Raw genomic sequence first — 20,646 nt, forward strand, 5'->3', positions numbered from 1 at the left:
TCTCAGACTCTCTAAGTTTACAAGCGTATTTATACCAAAAACAGAGAAAGAGATAAAAAATACACCTTGGAGAAACAAAAACAATAGTAAATTACACAGAAATTTAGGAAGTTTACTTAAACAAACTATCTATGTACAGGGCAAGATATCAAGATAACCTAAGGATAACCCAAGGTGTGTGGGATTCCTTATCTCAGAACATTTAACTGAATTAAGCAGTATCAGCACTTCTGGTCTTTGTCTATTTTTCTAGTCAAGTAAGCTAATTACTTCTACAGTATGTACCCTTAGTTGTGATGACTTCTTCAGATTTTTTTGATTTTTTTTTTTTAACCTTTTAGGGAACTTGGGACTTCGGTTCCCTTCTCTGTTTTCTACAACCTCATGCTTTTTTCTCCACAATATGTGTTTACTTTCTTATATTTAATTTCCCTTTGGTTTTGAATTTAACCAGTGTGCTTTGTAACACTAACTTGCTATATTAACTGTTGGTGCTTTGTAGAGATGATAGAATATACTTTCATATTGTCATAAACACACAGAGGCAGTCTAGTATTCTTTGGGCTGCAGCAATTTTTAAGAAAGTGGTGCTTAAAAAAAAAAGCAGTTGTGTATTTAGATCAAAAACTATCATGTTTCATTGAAATCTGTGATGTTAAAATGCTTTCATTTTTCTTTAATTGACTTAAACACAGACACATATTCCACATGTTTAAAGCAGAGCTGCATATTTTTAAATAAGCAGCTAAGTGAGAAGAAACATCAACATACCAAATTGATATGCAAGTACTAATGCATGCAAGTGACATGAAACCTCCATTCCCTCTGAGTTCAGTATAGAATATTTAGTGTTCACAATTTCAAGTCCAGAATCACTCAGAACTTGAAAAAATAGAACTTTAACTATAGTAAAATGCCAGCAAGTGCAGATTTTTTATTCTTCTTAGGATGTTTCATATTTTCAGAACTTTTTTTTCCTGTGATAAATATCTCTGCTCATGTTTTACTTCGGAAACATGTTGATAATACAAACCTGATAGAAAGCAATTCACCATTTAAAAAATGAGCGGTTACATAATATTCATCTGTCTTCTTTCTTCTTTTTCTTCTTTTTCTTTTTTAATTTTTTTCTTGTTCTTTCTTCTTCTTTTCCTTCTTCCTCCTTCTCCTCCAGCAGAGAGTTGCGTGTAAAAACATATTTTAGGAATAAACAGAATTTGTTTCATGTTGGATAATGATTTTTTTCTCAACTATTTTGCAGATATTAATGAATGCAATGAGGATCCCAACATCTGTCTCTTTGGTTCCTGTACCAATACTCCAGGTGGATTCCAGTGTATTTGTCCCACAGGCTTTGTGCTGTCTGACAATGGAAGGAGGTGCTTTGGTAAGTTTTGGGATTAAAGAAGAGTTGAATTAAAATATATCAGCATTGTTGCCATCTCAGGCTCTTTCTTGAATTTTATTATGTTCAAAAATAAAATGATCAGGTCATCCCAACAAAATGAAAGTTTGTGGCGTACCATGCTTTCCAAAAGTCCATAAATCTTTTCCATTGTCCTCCAATACAACATAACAGTGTTATCTACAGTCACACTGACTTGTATATCTTTTCATAAAAACATGGATGGATTTCTTAACCCAGTGTGCCTTCTTTATTTGCACTTCCATGTGGGAGCAGAGGCTAGTTCATACACTTTTCCTGTCAGGTCCCATCTCAAGGATACCATGGCCATATGCTATTTGCATTGGGCTAGAGCAGTTTTGAGGATAAAGTATGGGATTAGAGCAGGGGTGGGGAACATGGTGGATCTTGTGGGCAGCTGGATTCCATTTTTCAGAAGCCCCTGACTGCCTTGCTGTGGCTGGTTTCCATGGAGACCCCAGCAGCAGCAGCACCATGACAGCACAGGCCAGGGTTTCCATGGAGACTGGCCCTGGCAGTGCTGGCAAGGCACATGGCTGGGCAAGGAGCTGCTCCACAGCCGGGGCTATGCCTGGGGTGTGTGGGCAGCAAATAGCAGTTCTGCCCCAGCTTTGGACCATGCTGTTACACTACAAGATCCCAGCCCCAGAGCAGCTTCCCATTCAGCTGCATACCCTGCCAGCACTGCTGGAGCTGATCTCCACGGAAACCCCGGCCTCACGCTGTTGTGGTTCCATTGCTGCTTGTGTCTCCATGGAAACCAGCTACAGTAACACTGGGAAGGGCTGCTGGGAAATCAAGTCTGCCAAAGACGCAGTCTGGCCTGTGGGACAGATTTTGCCCACCCCTGGATTAGAGAGTTACAGCCGGCTTCCTGACAGTGCCCTCAATTTGCTGCATCCAGCAAATGATGGGCATGGAGGAGAACTTGCTTCAAAAGATCACAAGGATTGTCTTTTACCTTCTATTTTTCTTTTTTATTTGAACTCAGAATGTGCTGAGAACTCTGGTTAATGTTTATGAAAGAAATAATTCTCTTATAATAGAATCTCACATGTGTCTTGAGCTCAGTCCCTTGTTCCCGAGTCCACAGGTTTTAGGGCTAATCAGTGTCATTGTAACTACAGTGAAGGCATTTTTTTCATGATGATGCTGGTCCTTCTGACTTGCAGAGGATGAGTGAGTCACAAAAAGGTCTTGGTCCTCATCACTTCTGTTGTGGAAAACTGGGGTGGTGTCCTGAAGTTTGAGTGAGGAAGCATTTGCCCCCATATAATAGAGATAGACGAGCGTCCTAAAGAAAGGTAGGAAAGTCTGATGCAGTGTTTGTTTTGCTCCATTCCTAGATACCCGCCAGAGCTTCTGTTTTACTAACTTTGAGAATGGGAAATGTTCTGTTCCAAAAGCATTTAACACCACCAAGGCAAAGTGTTGCTGCAGTAAGATGCCAGGAGAAGGATGGGGTGATCCCTGTGAGCTTTGCCCCAAAGAAGAGGAAGGTATGCATTGAGGTTTAAAATTAACACTTCTTTGCAACTTATCTTCTCTGTTCATGGGAAGGATGCTGCATCTTGCTAGAAGTGGCTGCTGAGAGATCTATAGGCATCAGTTTTCCTGGTCAGAAAGTAAAAGGGACAATTCAGAACAGAAGAGAGAAAAGAAAAAAACTGACACTCTGGGGCTAAGTACAGATGTTCAAAAAGTTCCTGGCAGAATCACTCTAACTATTTTGCTTTATTTAAAGTTCTATAAATTAGAGCACAAGCGAACTGAACAGACATTTCAAACATGCCAGTGATGGAGGGAGGAGGGGGCATCGGAGCCTGCCTGCATTGGTCACTGGGAGTACTCCTACATGCCTCCCAGGAGGCTGATGGAGTGGCCCCTCTCACCAGCCCCCCCCTCACCTCCTCCCCCCCAACCAGCTGGAGAATATCAGCAGCGGCTGTGGCGGAGAGATCCCAGACCCCTTCTCCTGTAGCCCCCTGTCCAGGCAGCAGCACACTGCAGAGCCAGGGATGCTGTGGGGAGAGACCCTGGAGCCTTTCCCCTCTGGTCCCCCTGACTGGCTGCAGCATAGCCCTAGGCCAGGGTCGGTGCAGGGAGAGGGACTCCCCTTTTCTCCCAGCCACCCAGCTCACAGCTGCCTAGAGGGAGGAGGCAGGACTGGGATCAGAGGCTGTCACTGACTCGGATCAGTTGCAGCTGAGGGGGCAGGGCTAGACGGACACTCAGGAAGAGCAAATGAGCTCTGCTGCAGACTAGAGCACAGCCCCGTGCAATGCCGCCTGGAATGGCAGTGATTGCGTTCCAAGTTAACCCCCAGAATCTGGCACAGGCATTTGATAAAGTGTTCTAACATAAAGCACTTTAACCTAATACCTCATCCATCGAGAGGTAACTTAGACTGCAATCTGCCATTTTTGAAGTGTTCTAAGAGCTGTGAACTTCTGTTCTGTTACAGTTTTAGAGTGCTTTCTGTGCACTCAAAGTGCAATAGCTGTAACGTCTATACCTAGCCTAAGTCACCATAATCGCTGTGCACATCAATAAACTAACAGCCTCTCAATGTAGTAGCCCTGCTGCTTTAAGACAGAGGAAAAATAAAAAAAGGGTCAGGGTCCAGAAATACAAAAAAAATCATTAGCTCTTGGTTCTTGGTTGTTCCTGTGTACCAATTATTTGATCTAATTTGGGCGGTGGAGTGGAAATTGCTTCTGAAACCATCAGGAAAGAGCTAGCATGAAAGTTGGGAGTTAATTAAATTCAGGCAGATGCCAGCTTTAAAAGTGCTGTAATATTTTGATCATTTAGATGGCTTCTCTCCATTTATCATGTTTGTGATTTTTTTAAATTTTTTTTTCTGTACAGTTGCTTTCCAGGATTTGTGCCCCTATGGCCATGGGACTATTCCTGGAATTGATGATACACGTGAAGGTATTTCATTACTTCTGACAGCAAATAGAAAATCTTATGTGTTTTGTTAAACTAGGCTTCACTGAACTGCAATACGCCATGGCTCCTGGTTAAAGACATTTCAGTTTCTAAGAGTGGCAAAAGCTTTGGCTTCTTAAAAAAAAAAAAAAGGAGAGATACATCTTGTAAGTTACTTTTAAATTGCAGAATTATGTTTTGGCTAGAGACATACAGAGCAAGGTGCTTATTCCTTGATTTTATTTTTCAATGGACATACAACATTTGAGATAAAATGTTCAGTTAGTTCCCATAACTTTCTGTTTTTCAGATGTCAATGAATGTCTTGAGAGCCCAGGCATTTGTTCAAATGGCCACTGTATCAACACTGATGGCTCATTCCGCTGTGAGTGCCCCATGGGATACAACTTAGATTATACTGGAGTGCACTGCGTAGGTGCGTGTTGGTTCCGCATTATATTGCAAGTGCAGTAGTTCTTAAAGTTCGTGAACTCAAGCTACTGCTTTGGGCTGTGTCCCAGTTCTCTTAAGTTTGTGTTTTCTTATTGCTTCCCAGATACTGATGAATGTTCAATTGGGAATCCATGTGGAAATGGCACATGCACTAATGTGATTGGTAGTTTTGAATGCAACTGTCATGAAGGGTTTGAGCCAGGCCCAATGATGAATTGTGAAGGTAAATTATTTCCCCCCTCCTTTCTTTTTCTCTTTATTTGAAGTACTTTATAAACTATCTAGGCCTTATACCATAGTAGCATGTTTTTATTACAAAGTCAAAGTTAAAGGCAACCGTCCTCTTGAAATACAACATTGGAAATAAAAATAAATGTTGCAAAATAAAACTTTTCATTAGTAGATAGCATGGTTAATGTAATCTTTCTTTTGAAGGAAAAGTTTTGCCTCGGCATGGTGTGGGGCAGTGTGGCTTGATAGATAACTGAGCTTCTAAGAGTACCTGAACCATATTGAATCCAGTCAGAAAAAATATAACAAATATTAATGTAAATTTTGATTGTATACAAGTGTGACTGTTTGTTCAGACAGTACATAGTATAATGTCCCCAAATTGTACAGTGTGGTCCCCCAAAAAAGAGATAGGGGAGAGAAGGCCACAGCCAGGCCATTCTGCTATTTGACAGAACTTCTAGCTGTCACTGAGAAAAACCTTAAAAATGTGATGAAGTGCAACTCATGCGAGCTTCTCCCTGTATTTGCAAAGAGCCTGACACAATAGCTCTTATGGGTGATCTGTCACGCTCATTTCAGTGGGTTCTAAGTCAGATGCCCTTAATACATACAGGGTGTGTCTAATCGTGACACTAGGTCACCCTAGTAATGCACTATGGTGATGTAGCTCCTGCAGGCAAAACCTGTGACACCACAGGTACTTTGCTGAAGAGACATGCTCCCCAGTTATAGCACTTCTCTACAGTGACGCAGTGCCTTAAAATAACCATTCACGGTATGCACAGCACAGTACTGGCTGCTACTGTGCCATCTTTTAGTACTTCCAAAAGGAAGTACTAAATGATAGCTCAGTAACAAAGTCACCATAGCAACATGTGTAGACACTCCCACAGTGTCATTATTTGTTGATTGTTTTGCTAATCAATCCAGGAAATGAGCAGGAGGATCATATCTGCTGTTGGCAGATCTTTGACAACAATTTGTAGGTTTAAAGAGGAACACAGTTAGTTTATTCTCCTGAAATAGGAAGACAGCTTTCATGAGCTTGGAATTTACAAGCTCATCTCATTTTAAACATTAATACATAAACAGAATCACGTGGTAAAATCTTAAGAAAACAGACAAAAAGTAACTGACACTCTGACCTTAACGGTTAGAGGCATGCACGTTATAAAATATGTCTGACAGACCACATTTCTAAACCGAAGCTATCAAGGTTGTTTCTCATTTAAGCTGGTTGAAAAAATACAAAACAGTTTCCATGCTGAAGCACCGATTTCTAATAATTTCTACTGAATAACAAAGCAAGCACAGATATAAAGTTCTGATGGTGGTGGTGGTATTTCAATTGAACTTCAGCATTGTATTTCTTACACCTGTAGTATTTCTTCTCTTTCTTTTTTCTATGCTACATAGATATAAATGAGTGTGCACAGAACCCTTTGCTCTGTGCTTTTCGGTGCATCAACACATATGGTTTCTATGAATGCACATGTCCCGTTGGCTATGAACTGCGAGAAGACCAAAAGATGTGCAAAGGTAATCTTTCCTCTAAAACAAATTATAAGTAGGAGTTATGTGAGTATTAATTCATAGCTTGTGAGGCTGGAAGGGATCTCAGAAGATCGAGTCCAGCCCCCTGCACCAAGCAGGAAAGACAGCTGGGGGTCAGGTGACCATTTAATGTCCTCTAAACCAAGGAAGGAAATGTCAGGGGAAAGGGAGAAACAGGTTCCACTGAGATTTGAATTAAGATTCCCAGATTCAAAGTTCAGGGTGCTAACCATTACACCACAAAACTGTTACTGCTACTGAATGATGGCTACTAGACTGTAAACCTTTTCCTATAAAAGCCACACAGCAAGGGCCAAAGTTTTTCAATATTTCCTTCATCCAAACTCTTAACATGTTGTGAAAGGTTCTAAATAAAATATTAAATGGATTGTTTGGGTGCAACTGGTGGATTCACCCAAATGTGAGACTGATTTGGGGCTTTACTTTGTGTGTTGTATAGACATTTTCCCAAGTTGGATTTAGTACTGTGATGTTTTCTCTATTTTTAAGTTTGTATGAACCATAGGTTTGGGTGTGAATGTATATTTATATTGTTATCAAGTAACTTAACATAGGCAATAAGGTGATTTCTGACCCAGGTGTCAGGTATCCCCACACCAGACAGTAATTATTAACACATCTAAAGAAACCCAGTTTCCTAGCATTGATATCTATATCAATCAGCCAGAAAAGTAGCATAACTCAATGTGTATTTGAGTAGAGGCTTATACTTCAAAGGGAAATGCCTGAGTTTGCACAGAAGGACTGGAGTGTACTTCAAAAGAAAGTTTCACACTGAGAGAGCATCTATATGTCTCTTAAGTAATAGCAGCTAAAATATGATTAGAAGTTTATTGGTTTGAAAAGAGAAATTATAAGCAAGGATGTAATATTTCCATGTTTTATAAATAAAGTACTGAGTTGCGAAGAACTCCTAGTCTGACTGAAAGGTACGTATTTGGGTGGGAGAAAATCACCAGCACAATACACTGGCTTCCTAAGGATTGAATAGAAACATGTAAATGATGACTTTTAGGAAGGCTCCTTGTCTACAAATCCCTGGCCTGAGGGAGTTAGTTGAGACCCCCAGGGCACCCCCATGAGACACCTACCTGGTGAAGACTGACATAACTTGCAGGATAAACAGGGAAGTAGCTGAGTGGAAATGCTGACAAATGTGAAAGAGGGATTATACACTGGTCAGGGAAGAGGGACTGCTTTGTAGTGAAAAAGCAGGGTAAAATCTTTTCATTTTTTTTCTGTTTTGCAGTCTACAGTTACATTTGTTTATATGACACATCTTCCTTGTGTAATTTTTCCCTCTTCTATATGCCTTACTGATTGTCTGAGATAAAAGTGAATTTTAGAGCAATTGATACTTTAGATCTTCTCTTCTGCAGAAGAGAATTGCCTATAACTATTTTGCAAACCAGAGGGTGAACACCCTTATAAGCTAGCAAATTTGGAGCTGAGGGGCACCCCAATACAACACTGTAACATGTCTTGTCACTTCAATTTTGGATCAAGAGGAGCATTTCATTCTGGAATGTTTCTTCTTCATGGGATGTAGTATCACCATGTTAAAAAGAAGGATAGCTGTAATTTGCCCAATTGTGTACACATTAGGCTTGTGTCTCAGATTTCTCATGAATCACCAATTCATAGCCCCCCTGCTACCCCAGATTAGCATATCATCCCTTTTACTCTTATTGAGTTTTAAGTTTAAAAAAACAGTTTTAGGTTAAGGGAAAAATACATTCTTTGAACTACTGTTTTCTGTAATTGAACTTACAACTGTGAGCTCATATTAAGCTTTGAGTATTTGAAATAAAAAATTCCCTGTATTTTTTCAGATCTGGATGAATGTGCCGAAGAGCTCCATGATTGCATATCGAGAGGCATGATGTGCAAAAACCTGATTGGCACCTTCATGTGTATCTGCCCTCCTGGAATGACACGTAGACCTGATGGAGAAGGCTGCATGGGTAAATCTTGAAAAAGAGACACTACTCCATATATTTCTGTAATGTTATTATGAAAAGAAAATATACATAATATAAATAATATGCATTATTATAATATATAATAAATTATAATATGTAATATAAACACATTTGAAAAATAAGTCACTATGGTTCAGCTCCCTTTTTAGAAGGGAATGTTATAAGTGGAAATCTGTTCCTCTCAATCAGTCCAAGAAAACTTGTACATATTATGATGGGCAGGGACTTCTGAATGCAAGAAATTCCAAACATTTACTATGTTGCATTGTTTGACACTGGAGTATTGGTATTGGAGTTGTTATTGGGACTTTGAGCCAGTTCTATTTATTTAGAATAAGCCATCTCCTCAAAGAAGCCAGTTCCCATCTATAATGAGTCTGGCACTGGAGTGACAACGTCTCCCACCTGATTCGTCCCCAGCGAGGAGACCCTGGTGTGGATCTCTGCTGCCTGCAGCAGAGCTAGTTCGCGCAGCAGGGCAGTGCTGGTCTCTGCCATGTGACCTGCTTCCTCAGGGAGCAAAGATCCACACTGGGGTCTCCTCACCACTGCTACCTGTCCCATGCAGCCCTGCGCCACCGGGGCAGCATGGGGTGGGCAGCAGTGGTGAAGAGACCCCCAGCATGGATCTCTGCTCCCTGCAGAGCCAGGTCTGAGCTGCTTCCCTGCCCTGTGACCCAGCATGACAGGGATCAGAAATCCACACAGGGATCTCCCTACACAGAAGGCAGCATCCCTCCCCCTTCCCCTCCCCCAGATGAGCCACCCACGGCCCCATCCTGCTCCCCGCTGGGACCCTGCAGCTCCAAGCCCTGCCTAGCTGGGTAGGGCTGTACAGAGCTTCCCTTGCAGCCCATTCAAAACAGATTTGAAGGAGATTCGGCCAAAATGAAACAGGACAGTGATCCAAAACACTGAAACGAATCACTGTCCCCCAGAATGACTGAATCTGAAACCAAATTGAAACACAGCCATTTTGCACAGCCTTAGTACTCAGTTTTCAGACATGCACCAGTCCTTCTTCTGAAACATGTGGGTTCCCTCCTACACAGCCCACTGGACTTTGGGCCCTGAACTGGGTGCCCCTGCCACACCCCAGTGCCTTCCAATCTTCCTCTTACAGCCACAGCCAGTCCTCTGGTCCAAACATAGATTAAAACATGAGCGTCTACTCCCAAACACAAAGTTCCCTCATCAGAGTTAATCCAACCCTGTGATAACGCTAACACAAAGACTCAAAGCACTTCTCTCTTGCTGCTTGAGGTGCAGGGTTTCTTCCACCCTTCTGTGGTGCAGCGTTCTTCCTCTGTACGCAGCCCAGACCGGCTCTTCTCTGGAGCTTTGTTTCCTATGGCTTCTATGGCCAGATTGCTCCTTCTGGGACAGGCCCTGGGTTTATGAGCCTCTCTTTGGGTCATCTAACCCTCTACTTCTGCCCCAGGCCTGCCAATCACCTCCTGCACCTGAGGTAGCCTGTCATTTTATTTAAGGACCCTTTTGCCATTAAAAGTCTGTTCAAGGGGCTGGAGCTGGCCCGAGGGCCCAGGACTCCCTTCTCCTCTCAGTAATGGGGCAGGGGGCCCATTACACCATCCCTGCTATAGTTTACTTTCTACTGTCTTCCTAACAAAGTGCTTTGTTTTTAAAGAAAGAAAGTGAACATCAGCATTCTGAAGGCCCTATGCACAATTATACATGAAGGCCCTAAATATGATTATATAAATCCTAACAACCAAAATATATATTTATTGAATAAAAAACACTTTAATTTATCATTTTAAATCACTTTGAAGTTACTTATTTTGTTTGATATATTTTGTAAAGATGAAAATGAATGCCGAACCAAGCCAGGTATCTGTGAAAATGGTCGCTGTGTGAACACCATTGGAAGCTATCGGTGTGACTGCAATGAGGGATTTCAGTCAAGCCCATCCGGCACTGAGTGCCTTGGTAAGTTTAGTTCCCTGCCATACGTTTTCATTAAGTATACACACAACCCCCACTTAATGCTCTTAATTGCTTCCTGAAAAAACAAGCGTTAAGCGAAACAGAAAGTGTTTGACCACCCAAGATGGCAACTGCAATTGTTTTTAATGACCCAAGATGGCAACCACAAGCGTTATAACAAAACTTTCTAAGCGCTTAGTGAAATCGGGTATCAACTTAAAATGAGCATTGTAGCGAAATAGCGCTTGGTGAAACAGCATTAAGTGGGGGTTGCCTGTAAACTCCAATGTGTTTTAAAATGGTGGTAGAATTTTTAAATAAAAGCATTGTAAATTTGCAGTATTTTGATTCTCCAGATTATTGCAAACATCACGTGCTTCACATTTCTTGTCTATATATGGAAAAGATTAAATATTATCCTTATTTTTTTAGGATTATGATAAACTTTGCTTTCAAAGAAAAAAAGCTGATGGTTTGTTTTATTTCTGTAAAAAATCAGGCATTGCAAATTCAGAAAAAAATATATCTACAGGTCTAATGCCAAAGAAAAAATAGTTTGCATTCGGTGTAAGCCATGCTGATGTTAATGTCAAGAAAGAAAACTGAACATTAAGAAGAAAACATGCCTAGATATTTAATGATTCTGAATATATATTTTTTCAAGATACTGCTGCTACGGAAATCAGACTTCTGCTGTTCCCAATGTTTATGTGTAAAGACATGGACAAAGCAATACTTTTCATTACAATTTTTGAAACATAGGGACCTCGTGGATCATCAACAATATTGTAGGCACTGCAATATAGATTCTTTCATAAACTTATCAAGTTTCATTCTTTTGACCCTACTATGCCTTCTGCAGATCACTGCTTTAAAGGTTAGAAACTTTCTTCTAACTTCCAGCCTAAATTTCTTGGTTAGGAAGATATTTCCCTCACGTACTCACTCGTTGATTATTTTCTCGTGACTGTTTGAAATAAGGGACATCAATGGCAAAATTCTGTATGTCTTAGGATCTAAGTTCAGGCCTTTGATGAAAACTTTAAATAAACTCTAAACAATTAAAAGAGTGGTGATGCAACTATTAAAAATTTATTATGCCTAGTAGGAAACAATAAAAGAGTTTTAGAACTGTCTTACAGCCTAGAGGAAAAGGAGAATGTAGGACATTTCCAATGAATGGGAAGAAACTATAGCTAGTTGGAAAGCTTGGCATTACCTGTTGAAGAAAGGGAAACTATTAAAGTTGTTGAACATGGGGACTTGTTTTGATAGAAACTTCTGAAAGCTGGACAGAACAATTTTCAGTCTTCAAGAATTGGTTTCACTAATGACAATCATCCACTTTCTGTGGCAGAGGTTGGACTATGTTGGCACAGCCTTCAGTCTTCCACCTTCTACTAATGACAGTATCCAATGAGGCCACAGATTTTGCAGCAGGCCCCACTCCACCCTCACTGTCCCCACCCCCAAATTTCCTGGCTCACTGGAAGTATCACGGACTGGATAGAGCAGTTCCATGGGCGAAATTCAGCATGCAGCCCATACCTTTAATACCCCTTTTCTAAAGCAAACAAATCAGTAGAGTTTCATATTAATCCCGTTGGGCTATACTACAGATCTATGTTCCCTGTTTCTGACCCAATGAACTATTTTCTAGAAAGTGTGACGGACTTCAGCAAAACAGATGAAGAGTGTCTGTTCTCAAAACTGGCCAGTACTCAGTGATTAGGCACTCTCCTGGGAGGTGGGATATGTAAGTTTTAATCCACTCAGGCAACAGAGGACAAACTAAGTCTTCTATTTTGTGAGCAGGTGCGATCACCACTAGCTTACTGTATGAAAAGAGGCTGTAGTACCACTCTTACCTCCTTTCACTGTATTTTAAAAGTTAGTCATTACAGCATAAATCCTGATGTTATCTAAATGTTTTAAGCATGTTCTAAGACTGCTTACTAGACAATGCTCTTGGGGGACCCTCAACAAAGGAACATCTAATTTCTGAATTGGATGGGGTTTATACATTAGCAAGATGCTTCTGAGGTTTCAGTTGAGCAGTTCAGCATCTGTGCATCTACAGAAGCAGAACTTTGAGCACCTGAAGACTTAATATAAAAAAGTGAGGAGGTGATAAAGTTAGTTGCTTTGTAAGCTGACTAGAGATTTTCATGACTGCAATTTTGGATCTAGCTGTCAGTGTCTTAATTCATGTGGCAAATTACTAGTACAAAATATTAGATTTTGCAAATGAGTAGAGTTAAGTAGACTGAGGATTCTACCAAGATTCTATTGGTACTATTAAATGCTGATCAGGATGGTCATGTTCAAGTACATTTGCCTTGTATAACTGTAGTCTGTTCCTTTGTTATCAAATGGAATCCAGCAATATTCATATTCATAATAGATAAAAATACATGTTTCAATGCTAAGATATGGACTTACAGAATTATTTAATAGGATTTTTTCATTTAAAAATCTTTCTGATATTATTTTACTGACTTATAGTATAATCAGTTACACATAAAGTGTTGATCCCATAGCAAAAGAGTGATAAACAAGGTGCACTGCATTTTCTGAGGATTAATGACCAGATGGGAAGAGGATGCCTTGGGCCACTAGCCCCAGCCAGTCTTTAATCCCAAGGACATTCCCTGCATAGAGGTCATTATTGCTCTTTAACTTAAATATATGGAAACATAGTTTAAAAAATTACATTTTGGGTTTGTTTGCGCCTTACTGTTTTTTCTTTAGGGCTTTTAGAGTTACGGAATCATTAAAATACCTTGGCTGTGTTGCCTATTTCTTAAGAATTAAAGCCCAGTGCATTTGCTAATCAGATTCTGTGATCTAATGCAAAACTTCTACTTAATATATATTGTACAGTCCTGTCTCAGGCTTCTATTAAATTTAAAATATATTCCACATGTCAAGTATTCTGTGTGTCAAGTATGAATCAAAGCTTTGTATGAACATGGGCCTCCCGGTTAGAATGTGCACAGTGAACTTTAGCTTGCAAAATTCCATGCACAATACACCTATTTAGTGGAGCAGAAGTCTACTTCAGTTATTTCATATGTAGCATAAAGAAAAGAACTAAATAATGTTAACATTTTCAAAAGCAAGCATAATAGGAACATTCTGCACAGGTGTAAAGCCTTAATGATATTTAAATTAGTTAAGCGATAAATGAAATTATTGCTGATTATTAGTACGTACAAATTAGGATAGCCAGAGGCTTGTTCAATGTAATTGCATTTAACTGTATTTCAGACACGGGGTTTAGCCATCTAAACAAATGGAATGAAAACCAAATGTAAATTTTGTGCTCTTCTTTCCTGAAATTTTCATTGGGTAAATTGGGTACTGGGTAAATTTAGTTATCTGACAATCAGTAACGGTGTTCCAAAAACACTCAAGTGACTTAAGTGCCTAAATCTCATTGACACCCTCATTACACTTTGGATTCCTGAAGTGCTTTTGCAAATTTTATCCTGTATCTAGAATTACTAATGCTAGTTTACATAAAGCATTAAAAAAAAACCTTTTAGTAGCCACTTGCAGATTCACTGTTTAAGGAATTAAGGGCATAAAGGTAATATTTAAAATTCATATATATAAATCTACATCACAAACTAATGCCTGCCACTTAGCACAGCCTCTCTTGTATGGACCCAATCCACATTCTAGCAATGTTCCTTGGTAGCTATGACATCATGACATGATGAGTGTACAGATGTCACAACAAATCTGTAAGTGGATCAAACCCTACACCCTTCCTTTCTCAGCCCATATTAGTATTAATTTCCATAGCAACAATTTCTTTAATAGAGGTTCATGCATTCTTTTCCTAATAGTGGAACAAGTTTGATTTTAAAAATCAGCAAGGAACAACTCTTTAAGAAATAGATTTATAAATAGTACTTCTCTTCTGACCAAAATGGTCTAGAGACCTTGCCAGTCTTTCCAATGCTGTGGTAACCATGCTTCCTCGACTAATAGATATAGGTCACACTCTCACTGAAAAGATCAGTCTCTATTTAGTATCATCAGGTAACACAGCTTGCTGTTCAAATTAATGGGAGGAATCATCATAGGTCTATAGGGGGGAAAATGACCCAGTTTCTGCAGGGAGCTTGCTGATTTTATTCCTTAAATACAAGAACTTTGCTGTCACATGCCTTCCTTCAAAGTATTTGTGAGAATGAACATAATGTGCATGTGGAACTTACATCAGAAGCCATTCAGCTGAATCAGCTAAGCATGATGATGTTTTTGGTTCCTCAGAAGTTAATCTGCTTCCTTAACATTTCTCATGACAAATTTTTAAGTGCTGGTAGTCTGCACCTAGAGAGAGATTTCAAAAACTAATACAAACCCAGGAGTTCATAAAGTCAAGGATGTATTACTTTTAGTAGAATATAACTGGTTTTTAATACAAAAGGAAACACTTTTTTTCTTATAAAAAAAAACTGTTGTCACACAATCTGCAGTAAGGAAAGCCAGACCATTTTAACTAATGACTCAGGCAGATGACTGCTATTAATACCTTCTGCATAAGACGAAGAAGAAGAAAGAAAGCTCCTGGGAGAGTCAGCATATAAACCTTTAGAATTTTTTCATCCTTAATGAGGGTTTCAACTATTCTGCTGTAATTAAATCAGGAAAACCCTCTGTGTTTAGACACAGGCCATATACAAATATCGAGTTTCTCCTGGGAGAGTTGCTGCTTTCCCAGGAGAAACCAAAGTTGTACAGATGTTCAGGATTTTTCTCCCAGACCAAAATAAGGCCACTCTAGAAGAAAATCTGGGAACACCAAGGTTAAATCATTCATGGGAGAATTTCTCCTGGAAGACCAAATGTGAGCACCCATTGTCTGCTAAGAGAAACCACAGCACAGACCTCCAGGATCCCAGGGTGCTTTTGTTCCCTGTCTCTTCCCCCAACTGAGGGATAGTATGTTGCTTACTGGATTCCGCTACTTCAGCTAAGCAGGGAGCAGAACTCTTCACAAGCTCCACATTGTGTTGCAGGGCGATATATGCTGACACTGAGCAGTCTGAGTCAATCAGGGGTTCCCTGTGTACTGCTGCCATATGTCTCTAGGCAGACTGAGGGAGCCTACTGAGCATGCTGAGATGTGTGCACAGGGACCTCCTGGTTGCGCATCATCAGCATTGCAAGCTCTCTGTTCTTCAGGGGCTCAGTATGTAAGTGTTTGTTCAGGCATTTCTGGGTAATGTTTTCTTCCAGGAAAATAAACTTGGGAGAATTCTCCAAGGTCACTTGAACATGTGTATACAGCCAAAGTTATAAGATTTCTTAGCTTATCTATGTAGGCAAAAAACACTTGCAAACTGCACCCTTTATCCAGATAACTCTGATGCTAAAACCAAAGTCCAGACTAATCTTCAGAGGTTTAATTGTAACTTTTTGGTTTTTCTCTTTGTTTTCTTTTCTTTTCTTTTTTCTTTTCTTTTTTTTTTTAACTATTTGCTTGTTTTTTGCTCTTCAAGCAAGTTGGCTGGTCTTCCAGGGTTGCTGGTGTACATCCTTGTGAGGCATAAGTCATACTATAAGTTCCATGAAGCACTGAACATTTTGAAAGTTAGAAACAGTAGAAGATTGTCACAGATAGTACAAAGAATTTTTGAAAGATTAAGTTGAAGTACTATCAGAGTACTATCTGGAGTTTTGGCAAATTAATCCACAGATCTCAGTTTCCTCTTGTAGTTCTTACTGAAAGCATTCAAATGTAATTTTAATAAACAGACTTACTGTTTCATATGTGTATATTCTAACTTGACCTTTGCACTCTCATTACAGATAACCGCCAAGGATTCTGCTTTGCAGAAGTGTTACAAACCATGTGTCAGATGGCTTCTAGCAGTCGTAATCTTGTCACCAAGTCGGAGTGCTGCTGCGATGGAGGCAGAGGTTGGGGTAACCAGTGTGAGCTGTGCCCACTTCCAGGGACCACTCAGTATAAGAAACTCTGTCCACATGGACCCGGCTACACTACAGATGGAAGAGGTATTTTGGGGGCAAACAGAATAAGTGGGGACTGACCTAAATTGCAGAGACAGAGGGCTTTTTTGTGGGCCGCTCACAGTGTACAGTATTGATTTTGTGGTCTTTTTACGGTAAGTCTGCCCCTACCCATGCCACCATTGACTGGCTGAGAGGCTCTGGCAACCTTGCCTCTCACCACTGATTGACCGAGAAGCAAAAACAGTGGCATAATGAAACCACAAACTCTGTGGAAATATCAAATAAATTATTGCATTATTATAAATCTAGGTATTAAATTTTAATCTAAATTGAAATATATTATGAACATAAATGTATACGCAATATGAATTGGAAATAATATCAGCATAACTTCTTATTAGCATGCTACAGAAAGTTTAGTAATACCAAATAATGCTACCCTAGATAGAAGCAATACATGTTAGTTGTTAAACATTAGCATACAGCATCTACTGGCAGTTGCACGTGACATCCTCTGCAGTGTGAACTCTTGTCCGTGCACTGAGATTGCACATTCTGCACCCACTGAATTGATTGGAATGGCAAGGGAGTGTTTTACCAAATTGTAGAGATGTGGTAAGCCATCAGAAACAGACTCCCAAAACACAGTCATATTCAAAGATATATGGCCCCAGCCCCCCAATGTGAGGTGCAAGGGTGGGGCAGGGGGACCCCAAGCAGCCCCTTGAGGGCTGGGACTCCAACAGCCTGCAAGGGAAAAGTTTTGGTTTCCCATGCTTTTAAATCCATTTTTAAAGTTTGTTGATCCATTTTTTTAAAGTTTGTTCATGGCCTTTTCACATATTCTCGCAACCCACTGGTTAAGAAACACTGGTCTAGACAATGTTTGAAGGCTTTTTTTAGAGAAGGAAACCAGGCTTTCCACATCAGGAAAACATGTGCACCAAATGTCACCTACTAAAGAAAGGATGTGTGCATTGCAAGTGACATGAATTGCATTGGGCATCAATCCATGGAGCACATCAGAGAAAGCTGTGCACATTGCATTATCAGACAGAAATAATGAGATCTTGTTAAATTCTAAGCTGTAGTTTACAACAGCCTTTGCTACAGCTTGTGCCACACTAGAAAAATTGATAGATGTGAGGTGAGTCAGCTCTATTTGAAAAACAGGCAGGTTGTGTGGTCTGTCCAGTTCCCAGATACAAGTAAAATATGCAGAACATAGTTATATTGGGCATCTGTGTTTTTATCTGCTACAGTTGAGATTGATTCATATTCTGCCAGTGTAGATTTTGTAGACTGAACTTGAGAAGCAATTACTCCAAGTAGATAATCTTGGTGAAGTTTGTTCACACATAGGAATCTGCCAGAATTTGGCACATATTTGTGCAAGTAGTCCCTTAATTTAGGGATATGAATTTTCTCCAGAGGAGTGTCTGGCCAGAATGCCTTCTCTAGAATGTAGCCTCTCTTCTTGTCAAACTGCTTTCAGTGGTCCTTTTAAAAATCAAGGACATAGTCACGTGTTTCTTGCTCTGACCTTCAGCCTCTGAAGCAGCCTTTCACTTTATATGAAATTTGGACTCTAAATGCCAATCAATGCTGTTTTTCTTCAATACATCTAGAGCCATGTTGTACAATGAACAAAACAATTTACCACCTTTTGCAAGCGAGGTTCCTACAGGGAACTGCCTTACTTACTGATCTTGAGATGAAATGTCTTTAGCTTTCTTGGATTTCTTTTCACTTAACATCTTCAGACTGCAACATTGATGCAGCATTGCATCTGGCTTCTTAAAAGATAGTGCCAAACCCTTTCACTTTCCTGACTGGCACCTTAACTGAGTCTACATTACTAGCTCAGCCTCTGAGTAGCTCTCTCTCAAGCCACATGGTCTGTGGCTGCAGAGATTGCCACACTTTCTTTGTATTCCAGTAAACTTTTATTTTTGGGAGGTGATTCTGCACAAAATCACGAGAACACCATTTTTCACAGTCACTGCGGAGATGGCTGTTTTTTGTGGTTTCCACAAAAATCACGGAACTGCAATTTAAGTAGATCTAAGAGTAAGAGAGGTAGAAGAGAGGAAATCAATGTGTTTAAGAAAATAGGTTGTTTTTTGTTATTTTTAAGGCTAATCTCAATACTTGTCATCATTTCTGAAGTCTAATGTAATATTGCTTATTTTGGTCTTTCCTATCAATTCAGTTTGGTTTCAGATGGCCTTTAATGATCAGACTCTGTAAACTGTTAAGCAGCAGGAATGTTCACATGAGTACAACTTCTGGTGCCCTGAAACAGGAGATCTTAGCTAGTACCTGAGGGTACCTCTACATGTGCAGCAAGGCTGCGCTGATGCACTGTAATTACAGTGCCTCAGAGCAGACTATTAATCCACTCTGCTGGGGCATGATAATTACTGCACTCCAACAGACAGCAGCGTCACGTGTATCAGCATCCTCATGCTGAAAAATGGTGGCAGAGGCACTTTAAATAAAGCTCGTTCAATGAACTTTAGTCTGAGAGACGCTCTAATTAACGTGCCCCCCTCCCCAACTCGTGTAGCATATGTATAAATGCCCTGAAAAACTAGAAGCAGTCTGAGTTTTGCAACCTAGAAAATATGAGTAAAAAGAATTTGCAGCTGAAACCTATAGCTATATCTGAAACAATAGTTTCACTGCGTCATCCGCAACTCATATTTCTACCAAGTTAGCACAAGCTAACATGTGCTGCTAATTCTGGTGAAAGCCTTTTAATGTCATCTAACCAGTCATAAGAAAATTCATTTTTATTAAATGTACAGATTTCTTAGATTTAGTTTATAAAACTGTAGCTTCATTTCTTGGTACATGCAGCAGCAAAGGAATTAGATGGAACCAAGTTACAGAGTTAGGACTTGGATATAGAGGAAATTTTCATAAAGGCTTGAAGGGCATTCAGATTTCTGGTGTTAGTTTGGGCCCATCTCTAATGAGAATGGGAGGAATCATGTTTGTACTGAAAGCATGTCTGTGGGGATATTTGTTCAGTAGAACCATGATTATTTGTTTCCAGATGTTCACAACCCACTTTTCAGAGTGGATTCTTAAATTAGAAACAAGCTGCTTAGCTGTCTTCTGTGAAGTCTGCTTCAAATGGTACCACTTCTCCACTTACTTAAGCATATCAGCATTCCCATGAAGCTGATAGAAAAAGTAGTCCTCTTCAAAATAAAGGCAGCACTAAAGAGCTGGAGCAGCCCATCTCTCTTCTGTAACTATTTGCTGTAATTATCTATACCATAAAACAGTGGTTGTCAGCCGGGGGTACACTTACCCCTAGGGGTACTTAAAAAGGTCGTAGGGAGTATGCAGAACTGATGTGGCTGATAACATCTCTGATAAATGCCGTGTGCATGCAGCCACAGGACAGCACGCAGGTGGCCAGGAGTGAAGCCTGGCACTGTGGAGAGCAGCTGGGTCTGGCTGGTAAGTCTGTTATGAGGGAAGGGGTGGGGGGAAAGAGGGGGGGCGGATCAAGGCCCCAGCAGTGGGGGAGGGAATGAGGATGGGGCAAGGGCAGGAGCTTCCCAGCTGGGGCATGGCATGGGACAGAGTCGCGCGCAGAGGGGGGCATCTACCACCACTTTTTTGCACCCCCAGGAAGGCATAAGGGGTGTGCCCCAAGAGCTGCACCTGAGGCAAGGGCAGACTGCCGCTGCAGGCTGGAGCTGAGGCAGCGCCAGGCTGTTCCCAGTGGGGGTGTTGGGCTGGGCTGCATTCAAGGTAGGCATCAGCGGTGCTGGGAGGGAGGTTGGTGGGGCTACAGCAAATTATTGAGTGGCTGCAGCCTTTTCCCCCCACAGTAGCCCCACTCCCAGTGCCATTGCCAGCCTCCCTGAGCACAGCCCAGCCCAGCCTGGAAGAGCCCAGTGCAGCCCACCCCACGTGCAGATCTCGGGGTACAATGCCCCTCCCATGTCCTTTCGGGGTGCATGCAGCAGCAGAATTCTCCGCCCCTCCCCGCGCTCCCTGGACAAGCTGCTTGCAGCTTCGTCCCAGCTGTGCAGTGCCTGACCCAGCCCTACTCCCTCCCTCACCGCAGGGGCCTCGATCTGT

The 20,646-nt window shown here is 40.8% G+C and overlaps 1 protein-coding gene across 4 annotated transcripts in view; it reads left to right on the plus strand.

Annotated features, from left to right (window-relative positions):
- Positions 1–20,646, plus strand: part of FBN2 (fibrillin 2) — a 283,527-nt gene that overhangs the window by 243,324 nt on the left and 19,557 nt on the right. For all 4 annotated transcript variants that reach the window (XM_019554934.1, XM_019554938.1, XM_019554937.1 and 1 more), the window contains 9 exons: positions 1,262–1,387; positions 2,773–2,925; positions 4,298–4,363; positions 4,671–4,796; positions 4,917–5,036; positions 6,464–6,586; positions 8,455–8,586; positions 10,429–10,554; positions 16,378–16,584. In XM_019554934.1, the coding sequence (XP_019410479.1) occupies positions 1,262–1,387; positions 2,773–2,925; positions 4,298–4,363; positions 4,671–4,796; positions 4,917–5,036; positions 6,464–6,586; positions 8,455–8,586; positions 10,429–10,554; positions 16,378–16,584 (1,179 nt within the window). The remainder of the gene's footprint in view (positions 1–1,261; positions 1,388–2,772; positions 2,926–4,297; positions 4,364–4,670; positions 4,797–4,916; positions 5,037–6,463; positions 6,587–8,454; positions 8,587–10,428; positions 10,555–16,377; positions 16,585–20,646) is intronic.

The sequence above is a fragment of the Crocodylus porosus genome, unplaced genomic scaffold (assembly GCF_001723895.1).
Source record: "Crocodylus porosus isolate Cpor-Errol unplaced genomic scaffold, CroPor_comp1, whole genome shotgun sequence".
NCBI lineage: Eukaryota > Metazoa > Chordata > Crocodylia > Crocodylidae > Crocodylus > Crocodylus porosus.